General features: G+C 32.1%; 2 protein-coding genes across 2 annotated transcripts; both read right to left on the bottom strand.

The window, feature by feature from the left end:
* Nucleotides 1-592: 592 nt before the first annotated feature.
* LOC100817110 (putative invertase inhibitor) lies at nucleotides 593-1,449 on the bottom strand. Its single transcript, XM_003550884.5, has one exon. It carries the CDS (start codon nucleotides 1,376-1,378, stop codon nucleotides 827-829), a length of 552 nt encoding a protein of 183 aa, XP_003550932.1. The 5' UTR covers nucleotides 1,379-1,449; the 3' UTR covers nucleotides 593-826.
* A 3,621-nt stretch (nucleotides 1,450-5,070) lies between these two features.
* LOC100789982 (lon protease homolog 2, peroxisomal) lies at nucleotides 5,071-15,368 on the bottom strand. Its single transcript, XM_003549916.4, has 17 exons — nucleotides 15,126-15,368; nucleotides 14,264-14,376; nucleotides 13,907-14,009; nucleotides 13,133-13,302; nucleotides 12,354-12,445; nucleotides 11,911-12,090; nucleotides 11,744-11,827; nucleotides 11,247-11,374; nucleotides 10,868-11,069; nucleotides 10,578-10,784; nucleotides 9,403-9,533; nucleotides 8,644-8,857; nucleotides 7,901-8,203; nucleotides 7,557-7,751; nucleotides 6,417-6,662; nucleotides 5,894-5,995; nucleotides 5,071-5,591 (listed from the first exon to the last, which is right to left on the bottom strand). The coding sequence occupies exons 1-17, from the start codon at nucleotides 15,230-15,232 to the stop codon at nucleotides 5,508-5,510; spliced, it is 2,661 nt and encodes an 886-aa protein (XP_003549964.1). The 5' UTR covers nucleotides 15,233-15,368; the 3' UTR covers nucleotides 5,071-5,507.
* Between the last annotated feature and the right edge of the window lie 541 nt (nucleotides 15,369-15,909).

Genomic DNA, 15,909 nt, shown 5'->3' with positions numbered 1-15,909 from the left:
AGTATATTTTTTTAATTAAAATTAGTGGAAAAAGAAAATGGATTAAAGTGCACTAGTATAACTTTGACAAATTATGGTATCATTTAATAATATAATAATTTTGAATTGAATGATGTTTAATAAAACCACAAATTCATATATATACAAAATTTTATACTAATCTAAAAAAATTTGTTATTTTATTAATATAGATTAAAATTTATATAATATAAATTTTAAAAAATATATTAAAATACACATTATTTGATTATTTTTTTATTATCATTTAATTTTGATAAGAATTATCGATAATAATTTTAGTAATAGGTAGATATAACTTAACTAATAAAAATAAAATATGAAATTAGGGGTAGATAGAAACTGCCCAACCCACGTTAGAAATGGGTGCGTGGTGTGGGCCTAGGAAAAGATCATGTTCTAAGTCGCAATAATCCTCCATAAGTCAAATCAAGCTTAACTGTAAACGTGCCCTCACCTATTCCACGAGTCACCATTCAAAAAATAATAAAAGGAATAAAACACTTATTCCCAATTGTGATCATCACGCATCAACCCAAACCCAACAAATTAAAAAACAGAACGAATAACAAACTTACGGGTGTAAAGTGAGAGGAAGAACTTCACTACTTCAAAGCAATTCCAACATATGAAGGGCTTTAATTACATGCACCTCATAATTTCAATCTCAATACATCATCATAACAAATAAAGGATTTTACACACACTTCAATTATACACGTATAAAGCTTATATAAAAATCACAAAATTAATTTCATGACTCCCACCATACAAGGTTTATAATTGTAATGATATGCTCTAAATTTTCTCAATAATGTTGACGAAACATTTGGATGAAGGCTAGAGATATTACATTGAGTTGGAAGTACACGTTGTTCTCCTTTGTTATAGGAGAAGTTTCACCTTTCTTATCCTTGAATTGATCTTCACATGTAACAGAATTATCCAAGGAAGCACTCAAGTTTATACCAGCCGTGTCCAAATCCTTGGACTTGAAAGCAACCACAGCATCATCTAAAGCCGAAAGCGAATCCGAGTAAAGATCGAAGCAATCTTTTAGGCAAGCCTTAGTGTATTGATCAAAAGTTTTGTTCTTCAATAGGTTTGAAATGATGGAAACCATGTTGGTTACGTTGGATTTGGATAGATTAATTGACATGCCCACAAGGTCTTCAAGGTTGGTGGGTGGTGGGTGACACTTGGATAAGGCTTCTTCAAGGGATGCAACACAGAAATCATAGCTCAAATTTGGATCATTCTTTGAGGCCTCTTTGCATGATTGAAGGATAAGGTTGGAGCCGTTTGAGTATTGAAAGAGAAAGATAAAGAAAATCATCACTAGGTTATAAGCGAATTTCATTCTTGATTTTCTCTAGGTTTTTGAGAAATGGAATTTAATTTAGACTTTATAATGTGATCGACACATTATTATATTTTTTTTTTATTGAAGTTGGTGTTTCGGTAGGAATCTGATGCTACACGTTAATTAATGAATTGATGAAAACTTTGTCTCAAGGCTAAATTGAAACTGAAATTCTGTTGCTTTCTGTTTTGATTGGGTTCTTTGTGACAATCTTTCTATAAGCGTCATACTAGAAGCCACTTGAAATTTTGTCACGTAACGCATTGCGGGCTCTTATCCATAGAACATCGAAGCCACATGCATAATCATATTAAAATAATTAAAAGTTACGTAAAAGTTAAAATTATAACAAGTCTGATGAAAGCTTAAAACCACATACTTTTGAAGAAGAAAAAACGAGTTAACGTTACTCTCCTTGTAACATCCGTTGTTGTTTTTAGCAAAAGATGGGTTACATATATATCGTTAAAAATTGGGAAGTGATCAGATGAATTCTTATTCAATTGTGTGATGAGATATACTCTCCTTGCACTAGTGTGGTATCGATGGATTGAAGTCCGTTAAAGTGAAGAGATATCAAAAGTAAAAAAGTGAGAGCCAATATATATATCATTTGATTAATTTAAATTTCAAGTTAATTGTATTTAAAATACATCAATTTAAATCAACAGTAAATAAAGCTTTGCTTTTTTATTTCACATATTTTTTTTTCACTTTAGAAGAGTAGCATATAGTGTTATTAAATTTCTCATGTAATTTTGGATTAGAGTTAGTTGAGATATTTTTAATTATAAGAATTTAACAAATTAGAAGGAAAAATAAACACTTCTTTTGTTATCAACACCACAATTGAGTCCGTTTGTTTAAGTTTATTTATACATACATACATATATATATATATATATATATATATATATATATATATATATATATATATATATATATATATATATATATATATATATATATATATATATATATATATTACATACATGATTATCTTTTTTCCCAAAAATAAATTGATTTTTTTACAATGGCGATGATAATTAAACTTAAGACTACATACATATTATTCAAACTTTTATCATTAGGCCAATCCTAGTGTGTTTTAAATTGAGTTATTTAATGAGATATGTACAAAACACGTCTGATAATAAATATTTTTTTATTAAGAGTGTAAAAATTAGTAAGCAAAAGGTTCGTAGTTTAAAAATTAATAATATACGTAATATATTATTTTTATTGAGTAATTAATAATAATTATATAGGGGAAAAACTATAACTTTTAATTAAAATTACGATTAAGATTATATAATAAATTATGTATTAAAACTTATATTATTATTTTCACTTAAACTCACTTTTTTATCCATCTAGTTTCATGATTGTGCATAATTGTGTTCCCTCAAAATTTTATTGCACATTTGGTCACTGGTGATTTCAAATTTTGGCAATTTTTCTTTAGTGTTGATGTTGACATGGCAAATAAGGTGTGAATCCAAACATATGTTCACCGGATACTAATATTATGGTAGAGAGAGAGAGAGAATATTGTTGCATTTTATAAAATATTAAAATGAAATGAAAAGATCCCATTATTTTTCGTGGTTTTTTTCACTACGCAAACACATAACAACCAGATTAATTAAAGGCCATTTTGTCATTTATCAAGGTGCGTGGTGCCAACCTTTGCTATAGTTTCTTGCTTCACGCATTCACGCTTAACAAATTAAGCGAAACATTTGATAAGCGCAGGCAACACAATCTTTGCTAGGATCCAAAACTATAAGTGCCTATTTCGAAAGAGCTATCATGTTATTATAGATTAGATTTCGCGCTAAACATAATACGTTTGGTCATCAAGAGACGTGATTTTTCATGCTTAGATAAAAGCTACTACTTGTGGCTTTTGGGTTATTTAATATTTGATGTCATTTGTTATTTTGAGAAATGTGTTTTTATATATAGGTTACGTGGTTGAACTTCAGCTCACTCATTGGTGCCTCACAAAGTATATGCACACGGAAGTACTTGGGCTACCTTCCATCATTGGTAGAAAGAAAAAGGTTATTATTGAATTTCTCAAGGATAGAATGTGGAAGAAAATTAATTACTAGACCACAAAGCATCTGTCAAAGAATGGTAAAGAAACTCTCATTAAATTTGCTCCTCAATATATACCTTCTTATTGTAAGAGTGTTTCTTTTGTCACTTACTCTTCAAGATGAACGGAAAAAGATGATGAATTCTTTTTTTGGTGTTCAAATAATAACTCATCAAAAGAAATACATTGACTTAATTGGGAAAAACTTTCAATGAAAAAGGAATTTGAAGGCCTAGGTTTCAGAAACTTGCATGTTTTTAATATTGTTATGCTAGAGAAGTAGGTTGGAGACTATTGACTTAGGTTGGAGACTAATGACTTGGGGATTTAAAGCAAAATACTTTCCAATGAGAATATTGTAAAGTGAAATTTCCATCAATGAGAATATTCAAAGCAAAATATTTTTATAGTGAAAGAAAAATGTGAAATAATGAATTGGAGATAGGTGGTCATTGTAGAGAATAACTTTGTGAGAATATAAGATACTCATCTTTCATCATGACAATGAAAGATAAAATAAATATGAATAAAATATTTGAAATATTTATTATTAGTCTTTATTAAATATTTTTCAAAAACACTAAGATAAAATAATAAAATATTATAAGAACTAAAATAAAAATAGATATATCAAAAGGATTAAAAAAAATAACAAAGACAAAAAAGTATTTTATCAGAAATTCAATAAAAAAATTTATTAGGAATCAAAAATAAAATTCATTAATTTATCAAGAAACTAAAACATACTTAAGTCTTTGTTATGATCAAAGTTTCACAAATTTAACTACAAAAGAAAAAATTTTAAAAATCTAAAATCAAAATTAAATTTAAAGTATAAAATTATAAATATTTTAAAATATCAACTTTTATTTAATTAAATTACTTACTCATTTCAGTAAAAAAAATCTATTTCATGTAATAAAAATTTAAAAAATAAAAATACGAATAGTTTTAAAACAAATCAATACCTCATAATAAATAAAGATAATTTAAAATAAAATAAAAGATAAAAATTCACTTAAAATAGGAAATCAATGAAAGAAAAAGTCGTTGAGATTCAAGGGAAAGACTGTACAATTAAACTCTGTGGAAGCTGTAAAATAACTCATCCCGCCAACTTAATTAAAAGCTACTTTTTATTCAAATTTTGTTCTATAAAAAACAAGTTTATGTTATTCTTTCGATAAAATACATAAATGTATATAAGTTAGAACCTATTAAATTACAGCGACATATACACATCACATATAGCCTGAACATTTTATATGAGAACGCATTAATATAGTGTGAATTTTTATTGATTGTATAATGTTTCATTTTTGTAATTTCTAATTTCATGATTCAATCTTTTATTTCTTATATGATATCTCAAGAGATTGCTCGACAGAGTCTCACATCTAACATGTCACATGTCTAATAAACCCCTACTTGTCTCCTCGAGGTGAGATTAATGTATCTCTGTAAGCCCAAATGTTGCAGGAATAATAATAACTATGTAGTTGACAACATATTTCAAAACTCGGCCTTACTGACTAAAGACTAAAACATAAAGAAAAGGATTGACATGCAGGAAGAAGGAACCACATTAAAGAGAGAGGAAGCCCTCTCTTGTTACGATCTATGCATAATATATATTAAAAATGTATATATGTGGTGACAGGGTAAATAATTTACAAAAGTGTGACCCGGAGATGTTGTATGGAGAGCACTCAAAGGATGCAGTTGCTCACCTTCTTCCACAATAGTTGGTCTCAAGCTAAAGCATTTACACACTAAAACTGTGGTGGACTGGATTCCCTATGATAAATGGAGATGTCAGCTCAGCTCCCATCCAAATTGTTGGTTTCTTGAGTTTTTTGCTTAACTACGATTAGTTGAATAGGACAAAGTACTCAAACTCGGACCCCGATATCACAATGACGATGATAGATCAGGAGAGGAGCGAATGTTGAATTGATATACAAGCCATTACTGATTGAAACACGAAGGTGTACTAAGTCGTCCTGCAAAGCAAGGATGCTGCTATAACTTTGAGTGCTGCCTCCAAGGGCACCCACCATCGAAAGCATGCTCTAACACATCTTCCACTCGTTTAGCAAGCAGGACCTGTTAAGTTAAAAAGGGAAGTGTGATTTTGTGCTTCATTTCAGTGATGATAAGAGATGTATTTTTTTGGTAAATTGATGATAAGCGATTTAAGGACCTGATTGAGCACCATAAAAATGTAGAAAATGAAAACAGGCCTATACAAGGCATACTGTTGATTTGAAAATATATCAGTTAAAAGTGAATTAGAGATTGAATTTTAAATATCAATTACCAAATACTTGTCTAGATTAGTAGGAAACATGCTCAGCGTACAACTGTAAAACTGTGTAACGATGCTGCAAACATGGAAGCAGAATTACCTCCAAATTGGATAGCACTGACGATGGTACTTCAACCAAGTCCTTCAAGTTCCTTTCAGGCAGAATAACTCTCTTAATACCATAACGATGTGCAGCTAATATCTGTGAAACATTGAAAAAAGTCACTTCATACCACCTTTTACAGTCTTAATCTTTTACTGTCTGAAATATGTTGTTTGATCATATGATCCATACATTAAAAGCCAGGCACAAATTGCAAACTAACTCTGCAAAAGCATTTATTCCATTTGTAATGGCAAACTGGGTTCGTATAATTCTGCTTGGTAATCGGTTAATTTCGTTTGGTAAAATATATATATATATATATAAGCCTTCCCCTCATATTATCCCATCACGGGTGCTTTACTTTTATTTCTTATTTTTCTTGTTAGATTTTCATCTTACTATATTTTCTCTCCTTATTATTAGTATGTTACTTAATTTAAGTCTAAGCTCTGAATTCATTCTATTAAAGTCATTTTCTCAAAAAGTTGACAAAGGTTAAAAAGATTTAGAATTTTACCTTATCCTTGACACCACCAACAGGTAGAACAAGACCCCTCAATGTCATCTCTCCGGTCATAGCCGTGTCTGATCTCACCCTTTGCTGACTGAAAAGTGATACCAGTGCTGTGACCAAAGTCACACCTGCTGAGGGCCCATCTTTAGGTACAGCACCCGCAGGAAAATGTATGTGTACATCACGGCCCTCCAAAATATTAAATCCTTCTGTAGCAGCAAGCCTAAGATCAGTAGCCCTTGCCCTTACCTACAAAATCAATCCTTGATAGTAAAAAGGCAAGTAACGGTTCTTTATTTAATCCATGTGTTGAGCATATATAACAGTCAGATGGCATGTATTCAAAAAGATAAACATGACAGCCAATGTGTAGCGACAAACATATAATGCAGCCTTCAATGCAAATGACCAAATTAAGGCTAAAAAATTAAAGAAAATGTCACTAGTGCACACCACGAGATATATCAAAGGATTTTTATTTTTTCATACAAACTCTTAATGGGTTCCGTCTTAAAATATTAGAGTTACTTTAGACCTATTTCATCTTGTTGTTCTCAAAGAGAACTGATAAGAACCCTAAGAGAACCACATTACAAAAGCTAGTCGTTATAGTTGAAGAGCCCTTTATAAACCTCTAGAATCCCATGTTGCTAATATAGAACTCAAGTCTCATACCTTGCAATTGGATCCTAACATCCCACCACATTCTATAACCCCAGCACCCATGTGGGCTAACCATGCATTAACCCTTTGACTGGTCTCAACAAACACGGCAATGTTAGCTTCACCACCCATGCCACTCATTTGCAACTGAGAAACATGATGGAAAGCTCTAAATATTGATTGATAAGAACATTTGGAGGACCACACCACAAGAGCTAACCATTACAGTTGCAGAGCTCAAGACCTTACAAACGCAACTCCTTGTAATTGGATCGAAACAGGAACAAAGCCTCAAGATACAATGCTTATTAGAAAACCACAACCCTAGATAATCTTTTACACATAAGATGCTATAGATTTTTTTAATACGGAACTGTTAGACCCCTTATTCCAATGGTCCAATAAAAATGTTGAGATGCTAGTAAGATAAAACTAATCAAGATGGAAGGAAAATTAAGCCACTTAGATTTGATTGCTTACCCATGTCAGTGCAATCTGAGCTGATTCTTTTATTACATCACCAAGTTGTCCAGTGAGATGCAGTTCACCCTTCCCAACCATAGCTGTAGCCTCCACAAACTGAACTTCTCCACCAAAAGCAGTCCAAACTAGCCCAACAGAGACCCCAGGGGTAGCCACACGTTCTGCAGCTTCTCTGCCATCAAATCTTGGGGGCTGCATTAAATGACATCAAATTAATTTTCCTTCAAGATTTGCTTATGAAAAATCTTCCATGATGACATCATAACCAAGCCAGTTCATTCACATGTAATATATCAAACAAATGTTGTAAACACACATTATAATATATCATCATCAATTACCCCAAGCACTTTTTCAAGCATAGTTTCGTCAACAACCAATGGAGAGGCAATCCTAAACGTGCTTGAGATGTCCCGACTATTGACACCCATTGGTATCACTTCCATTTCAACTTCAGTCCCATCAGCAAGTCTGTTTTCCACAAGTGGTGTAGCAAGTCCCTGCATCCCTTTGTTTAATGGAACTACTTGTTCTTGCTCTAAAACTATTACTGCAGCAGCTCGAGCCAAGGCAGCTAGATTTCTCTCTAAGTTTCGCACACCAGCTTCCCTAGTATATCTCTGAATGACAAGCTTCACCATTGCCTACATACAGTTCTTTGTTAGAATTCTATACAAAATTGCTTTCTAAGAACACAAACGATATAGAAAGTATTTCAGTTGAGACTAATATGCTTCATATGTTTTCATTAGTTTTATAGCATCTCTTTAGAACAATAACATGTAGAAGGAAAGAATGTGATCGTAAAGATTAGTAAAGAAATACTTTTGATGTTCAATCAATATGTTGTAAGGCCTAATCAAAACACAGAAACCAGTAATTTTCCAAGATTGTGAAGACTGAAAAAAATATTTACAGTTATGGATAATTATAAAATTAATTGCTCACTCATACACTAATCTATTTCATGTAAAATTAAAAATACATCATCTGTCTCCTTATTCCTTTTCTTTGGCACTGTCCCTTAATGAGCAGAAACTTTTCAGTTTTCTAAACTATTTTTATATAAAAATACATTCAGTACCTCAGGAATCTGAAGAAACTCAGAACTCAATCCATGCTGGTCTAAAACTCTTGGAATCAAATGCCGCATAGCAATGTGGAGCTTTTCCTCAGGTGTATATCCAGGAAGCTCAATTATTTCCATCCTATCACGAAGTGGTGGAGGAATGGGTTGCAACCTATTTGCTGTAGCCACAAAAACTACCTTGGATAGATCAAACGGAACATTCAAATAGCTAGCTAACATTAAGGAACAACTACAGATTATTTTTTGCTTTTGTTTTTACAGTAGAAGATGAAATATTAGTGAATAATAAGAGGAAAGATTTGATGTCAGTAACAAGGAGGATAAGATATCATCCTCAGCAATGAACATTATAAGGAGCGAAAAAAGAAAAAATGAACAACTCTGGTCAAGTAATACATATATCAGGGTATACATTAACACAATTCCCTTACTAAAAGAAGTCAACTAAAATTAAGATTAACTTATCCTTAACAGTCGAATCATCTAAAAGGCAGATGGCGAAATCTTCACAAAAATCTATTGTTAGTTAGCTAGCAACCAGAGAGTAAAAATGCAAAAGAACAGGTTTCCCCAACCAGGAAATAGCTGTTGCATTATTCATTATTTCAACTTAAGTCTTTTGTGTGTGACTGGGTGGGGTGTGTATAAAGAGAAATTTTATTCATCAGAAAGGATATCTATGTACATATATCATCACATCCAACAGGAGAGAAGAGCAAATTGAGGGAACACATCTTTAAGAGTAAAGGATACTGATCATTGAACGATTTATTTTGTTCTGGATCAAGAACCTCTAGCAATGCTGAAGCTGGATCTCCACGAATATCAGAACCTGTCTTGTCAACTTCATCAAGCAACATGACAGGATTGCAAACAGCTACTCTCTGTAGGTTACATGTGAAAAGCATCAATCAGTCTAAGATTTCATGACGGAAAAACACAGCAACAACTATATTATATATATTCAATTTTGTTTGGTCCAATCTTAACGCTTGCCCTTAATGACTTCAAGTATGTGTTACAATGTGTAGAGAAAGAAAAAAATCAATATACCAGCTTTAAAATACTTGTTATGAAGCATTATGTTAATATAAGAGATAATGTCTTCTCCATTTATATCTGTGCATCCATAAAATATGATAATTAAAATTATCTAGGTTTCGTACAAACACACAATAATTAGCAAATATGGATGCAATGCTTTACATTATAAAACAAAAAAGAAGCCTTACATCATAATATCATCATAAAAGAATAAAGAACACTACCCCATGAATTCACTAATCAAAACTATTTATTAACCTCTATATTCTCTCTGGAGTATTCTAAATTGCACAACAAAAAGAAACCTAAAATAATATGATCATAGAAGAAGTGAGAACAATGAACTCAGCCACATGAATTCACTAATCAGCAATCATTACTGTTTGTTAACCTGCGTATCAACATTTTAATCCTTCAACTTCAGTGGTCTCTAATATCATTGTTAGATAACGTAGCATTTGTTTCTTAATCTTTCTTTCCTATTGTTACTGCATGTCTAAAACTCAGATTTATTCCAAATGAGAATGCATTGAAAGAAGTAAGAATTATCATATGCACCAAATCCTCATAAACGTATTTTTCATTCTGTACAATGGAACGCTCCAAGGTTCCAATTTAAAAATTACTGAATCAGCATTTTCTGTACTATAGTTTTGTATAAGCATTTAGGAATTTCAGATTTCATCTCTGGATCCTAATACCAAATCAGTTCTAGTCACATTCACTAGGACAAAATCAAATAACAAAAAGCAAACAAGAAAATGAAAGCATTCCATGTATCAAAATCTAAAACTATCAATAACCTCTCACATGTATTTGCAAATGTCATACAAATCAGAAGCTATTAGTACTAATAATGTTCAAAATTTTCAATGCAGTTGAACCTTTAATCCATCTATAAGCCTCCCAGGCATGCTTCCAACATATGTTCTCCTATGTCCTCTAATATCAGCCTCATCCTTGACTCCACCAAGGGATATGCGTACAAATTTTCTTCCCAAAGCAGCAGCAATAGAAGATGCCAATGATGTTTTCCCAACACCTGGTGGTCCAACAAAGCACAACACAGGACCCCTTGCATCTGGTTTAAGCTGTAATGTATGCATGCACTTAAATTAGTAACACATTAAATTTTACAAAGACAAGAAAAGCATAGTAACAGGTGTTTGGCAACCTTGCGAACCGCCAGGTATTCAATTATCCGTTGCTTAACCTTCACTAAACCATAGTGATCACTATCCAGCCGTTTCTGTGCAGCTCTCAAGTCCAGTTCAATTTCTTCACTGGCCTTCTGCCAGGGAAGATCAGAGATAAGCTCTAGGTAAACCCTTGAACTGTTATACCCTGGTTGCTGAGGCTGCATTTTTTTAAGCCTCCTGAGACAGAAATTATAGTAAAATGAATTGATTGTGTCTTCAAGGCTATAAAATCACTTGAATAATGATAATATCATTTTGCTTTCCTTTAACAAAACATTTATAGCAAGTAATTCCCTCACAAAGATCAATAATCAGTTCATCACCATGTCTAATTATGTTTCCATTGAAAAGTACCTCAACTCTCTATGTGCATGTTTCCATATATTCTGAGGCATTCCTGCACTTTGCATCTTTCTTTCAAGGGCAGCCAGGTCATCCTCATCATCATCATTATCACCAAGTTCCTCTTTTATAGCCCTTATCTAAAATATATTTTACATAAAACAGATAACAAAAACATTTCAATTAGATTAACACACATAAACAAAGCAGAAAAATGCTCATCTGCTGCAAAGCCGGCCAAGATTTTCTTAATTCTTGACAAAATAGATTCTTATTTACTTACATGTCATATATTACTGCCATAAGTGCCATTAAGGAAAGACAAAACATTATCTACTAATGCATACTGTGCACACAGACTTCCTACTTGTCATAATAGTCTGGAAAAACTATTGGCTTGAAACATGTTATTGAATTTTAGTAAGGTCTAACTCTTTTCTCAATTTAACACCTATACCCTTGCATTTGTATTTGAGAAATATATCATAAAGAGGAGCAAGAAAACTAACCTGCTGGCGCAAAAGAAATTCTTTTTGAGATTTTGACAATTGTCCTTCAACCTTTTGTGTAATTTTCTCAGCTACACGTATCGACTGTTGACATAGACAGACACGAGTAGAATTAGAGATGATACAATACCAGAACCATATCAAGCATCAGTAACCCTATCACTCACCTGTAAATGCCTGTCAACTAACTCAGTTGCTTTTGAAAGCCTCACTTTAGGGTCAACTGAATCCAGCATAGATAATTGTTCTTCAAAACTTATCTCAAAACTAGCAACAAATATATCAGCCAACTTGTGAACTGGAACGTTGTCCAAAAGGACTTTTGTCCTTCCACCAGTTTTTTGTTTCTGTAAACAAGCAAGGAAATGTGCTACTAATACAAACACAACACAAAAAAGGATGGCATTCCCAAAATCTTTAAGTTTATAACTATAAAACAAAAGTTCATATCTATAACCCAAAATATTTTATTCAAATTTTAAACATGGACTATAATGATATTATTCAACCAATCTTAAAAGAATACTAGGGCTTTTAAAGCTCAATGCTCAAATAGCATTTCCATGTTTTTCAGTCAATTTAGTAGAAGTGTTAAAGGTAAAAGCTTTACCAGCTCCAAAATAGAAATAAGCTCCATTGCAGTAGCTTTAAATTGGCGAGACAACATTATGAAATCTGGGTCTTGCTCCACTTGTTCCAGTTCTAGATTAGAAAAATGGAAGCAACTCAGCATCTTCAGAGATAATGAATTAAATCTTATCAGTGATCGAAACATCAGCAAACTAATCTAAAATTATTTTCTCCATTTTTACCATAATGCTAAAATGTGGCAAACTTGTAAGCTGAAAACAACAACAAAAACCTTATTCCACTAAGTGTTGTCTACTATATGGATTACACGATGCCATCACACACAGTTAAAGACCAAATCCTTTTAAAAACTTCCTCCCATCATAGGACTAAAAACCATACAATATACTCTCTCAACTGGTGCTTTCAGTGGCCTTCTTAGTACATATAAAAATACTTCAAGGCCTTTTAAATTCAAATGCCCTTTCCTCATTAGAAAGTATACAATAAAAAGTTATAACATTGAATGTTCATAGGCATAAAACAAAAACTGCAATATATAGCATTTACATCAAGTGGAAGGCATAGGTCTCCAAATAATCATTTACTTGTTTATAGACAATATCACAATAAAATATAAAATCTTTGGTGGAAGCATATCACTATCAGCTATACAACTCTTAAATAATACATATTGTTATCATTAATATCCTAACTGCTGTTTTAATTTGTAACTAAATACCAAGAAAACCATAAGGGAATAAAAATATAGATTTCCTATACAAAAGCTAATGCCAAAGAAAAAGATTAACAACTTACCAGTCTTAGTCATTTCAAGGGAAGTTATCCTCGCAGTATGGTATATTCCTCTTGTGCTCAGTTCCTGGACACTAAATCTGCATAAACCTTCAAGAACAACTGTGTATGTGACCCTCCCACTTGGTTTCTCCACTCCCCTGGATAAATGTAATGGTCGGGCAGCTACCCCCCTGGAACCGAAGGCCCATTAAAATCAACCTTACTTTGCAGGTTTTACTTTGATAAGATAAGCAAGGCTAGTTTGGTTTAAGAAAAAACTTTTTGTTTTCATTTCCTGATTTCTCCAATAATTTCACAAATTCCACCTAGTTTTCAATTTTTTTATTTTTTAAATGATTTGTAAAGGAAATGGTGAAAACACCAAAATGTTGGTTACACAATTTCCCATGCAAATCTTTGAAAATAAGAAACAAAGTGAAAATAAAGTGATATTTTCATAATTATTAGTGAAAAAAAGATAAAGTTTTTCAAACTAAACAGGCCATAAGTTTTTCACTTTATAAATATAGAATTATTAGAATTTTATAATTGTGAAAATCTGAAGGCAGAAATATAAAAGAAGACATCACTTCAACCAAAAAAAGAAAAAGACAACTGACTTATGAACCGTTACAATGTATAACGTTATTATCAATGTTTGAGTGATACAACTTAATACAGATTCCAGATGGACTGATAAACTGTTAGAATGTATAACATTATTATATTATTATTATCAAGTAACCTGATCTGAGTTTCTCAAAATGATCCAAAAGGTATTCACTTGAGCTATACCTGTTATGCCAATGAACAACATCATTCTGCTTTTTTGTATCAAGCTTACGAGAATCCAATGAACCGCCTTGAACTTTTGAGTTCTGATTTGTTGAATCAGCTCCTGCACATACAAGGAAACGGAAGAATAAAAATTAATATTAGCAAACCAGACTTCTAGTGTGTTTGGATAACACCAAGAATCAATTCAACTCTTCAAATCAAAATCATGGTGGTAGCATGAAAAAGTAAAAGCAACTATTTTGTTGTTTTGCATTCACCATTAAAAATAATTGATTATTGCTCACCACAAATCTAATCCAAACACACTAGTTCATTTTCTAAAGGAAGAAACAAAAAAATAATCCAGTTTATCACCTTCAGATACAGTGGGACCCACTGGCTTAATTTCAACAACATCACGCACCGGCAGGATGCCAATCAACCCCTTCTCTTCTCGCTGCCAAAGCTCTTGTTCCACCAACTTCACACTTCAGAAAAGCAAGGAAACAGTCACACGTAATGCTTAAAGACATGCAGAAATAAAAAAAGGTTGACCTTTTTGTTACAGTCAATGCGTCACCTTTTGAGTAAACTACTATAGCCCAAAAACAAATCCTATAAGTCAAAGCAATCCTTAGAAACATAATTTCAATGTCAGTAATACACTCTTTACTGTCACGTGAAATTTACTTCAACTGACAAAAGTACTACGGTTGTGACAAATTAAATAGGAAAAGGCCCATAACTTGTTAAAGAGGGACCCATAACTTTATCAAGGGAGAAGTAATAATAATAACGCGTTAAGGAGTTGAAAAAGAGTGTATTATTGGAAAATAAAATATTTAGCGAACAGTAGTACTCCGTAATTCTCTCATTATCCTGACACCGGAAACTAAATCAATCGTACCTAAAATCTAAATACACATTTCTTTCCGTTTGTCAAAATTAAAATTCGGAGTCTAATTTCACTATATATATCATTTAAGAACTAGTATAGTCTAAAACTCTAAAGTAGCCATCTCTATAAACTTTCAGACTGTAAAAAAATTTAACTATTTAGGGTAAATTAACCGGCGAACACGAAAGGAAATCAAATAAACAGAGACAGCAGCAGTTGTAGTTGCTTCAATTCAAAAAATTCCACCGCAGATCAAACGAAACGAGCGTGTGAAACAAGAATTCGAGGTCGGAAAGTTTATAATTTCGATTAATTGAACAGAAATTTCGAGAGAGGTACCTGGTGGGGGAAGTGCAGCGGATTCTGATTATGGCGCCGGGCAAGAGGACCTTGTTCCGAAAGGGGAGAATCGCCAAGCGACTCGGAAGCTCCACCGATTCAGCCATGTTGGGAACTCGGTGGGAGATTGATTGACGAATTTGTGAGAGAAGAGAAGAGAAGAGAAGGGTGAAAAAGACGACAGGAACGAGGGGAAATATATAGAGAGAATCCAATTCGAAAACAGACAAAGGAGCGGAACTAACTACCTCTATTTTCTTCCCACTTTTCCATTTGTTCTTTTTTTTTTTTTAACATGTACTGCTACTAGTATTTCCCATGTACTATTATTTTGTAACAGGCTTATCCAAATATTATTAAATTAAATTAAATTTCAATATTTTAGATTTTTATTTTATTTAATAATATAATATATAATAAGTTTAATGGTGATCACGGTGTATCCTTTAATCATAAATCACTGTTTATCTCACCTTCAGGATAATTATTGAAAAAATAAATTAAAAGAATTTATTGATTGAAAAGAGGAAGTGAGTATTATAAATTTATTAGATATGGTCTTTGATTTCAACCGATGAAAAATATAATTATTATTAAATTCAATAAATTTATAATAAATAACAAGTAACAGTTAGATGATGATATAAATTTATTTACATGACTTTTTTATATAAAATTAGTATTTTAGTTTGCAAATGTTAGCAGCATTAAATACTAGGCGATAAAAAGTTTTGTAACCTATTTTTCTCAGCAAGAAAAGTGAAGTCCTCAGTCAAGTGCCTCT

This window comes from Glycine max, chromosome 17 (assembly GCF_000004515.6).
Source record: "Glycine max cultivar Williams 82 chromosome 17, Glycine_max_v4.0, whole genome shotgun sequence".
Lineage (NCBI taxonomy): Eukaryota > Viridiplantae > Streptophyta > Magnoliopsida > Fabales > Fabaceae > Glycine > Glycine max.
Note: the sequence above shows the minus strand (reverse complement) of the source record. Positions and strands in the feature narration are given on the sequence as shown.

What these genes read in the sequence shown, in the direction of transcription:
- LOC100817110 (XM_003550884.5), bottom strand. Translation starts at nt 1,378, where the DNA reads ATGAAATTCGCTTATAACCTAGTGATGATTTTCTTTATCTTTCTCTTT.
- LOC100789982 (XM_003549916.4), bottom strand. Translation starts at nt 15,232, where the DNA reads ATGGCTGAATCGGTGGAGCTTCCGAGTCGCTTGGCGATTCTCCCCTTT. An exon ending in TGCTTGAAAAAGTGCTTGGG is followed by an intron (nt 7,752 to 7,900) that starts GTAATTGATGAT and finishes CATTTAATGCAG; the next exon opens with CCCCCAAGATTTGATGGCAG. An exon ending in CTCAGATTGCACTGACATGG is followed by an intron (nt 6,663 to 7,556) that starts GTAAGCAATCAA and finishes TTGATTTTGTAG; the next exon opens with GTAAGGGCAAGGGCTACTGA.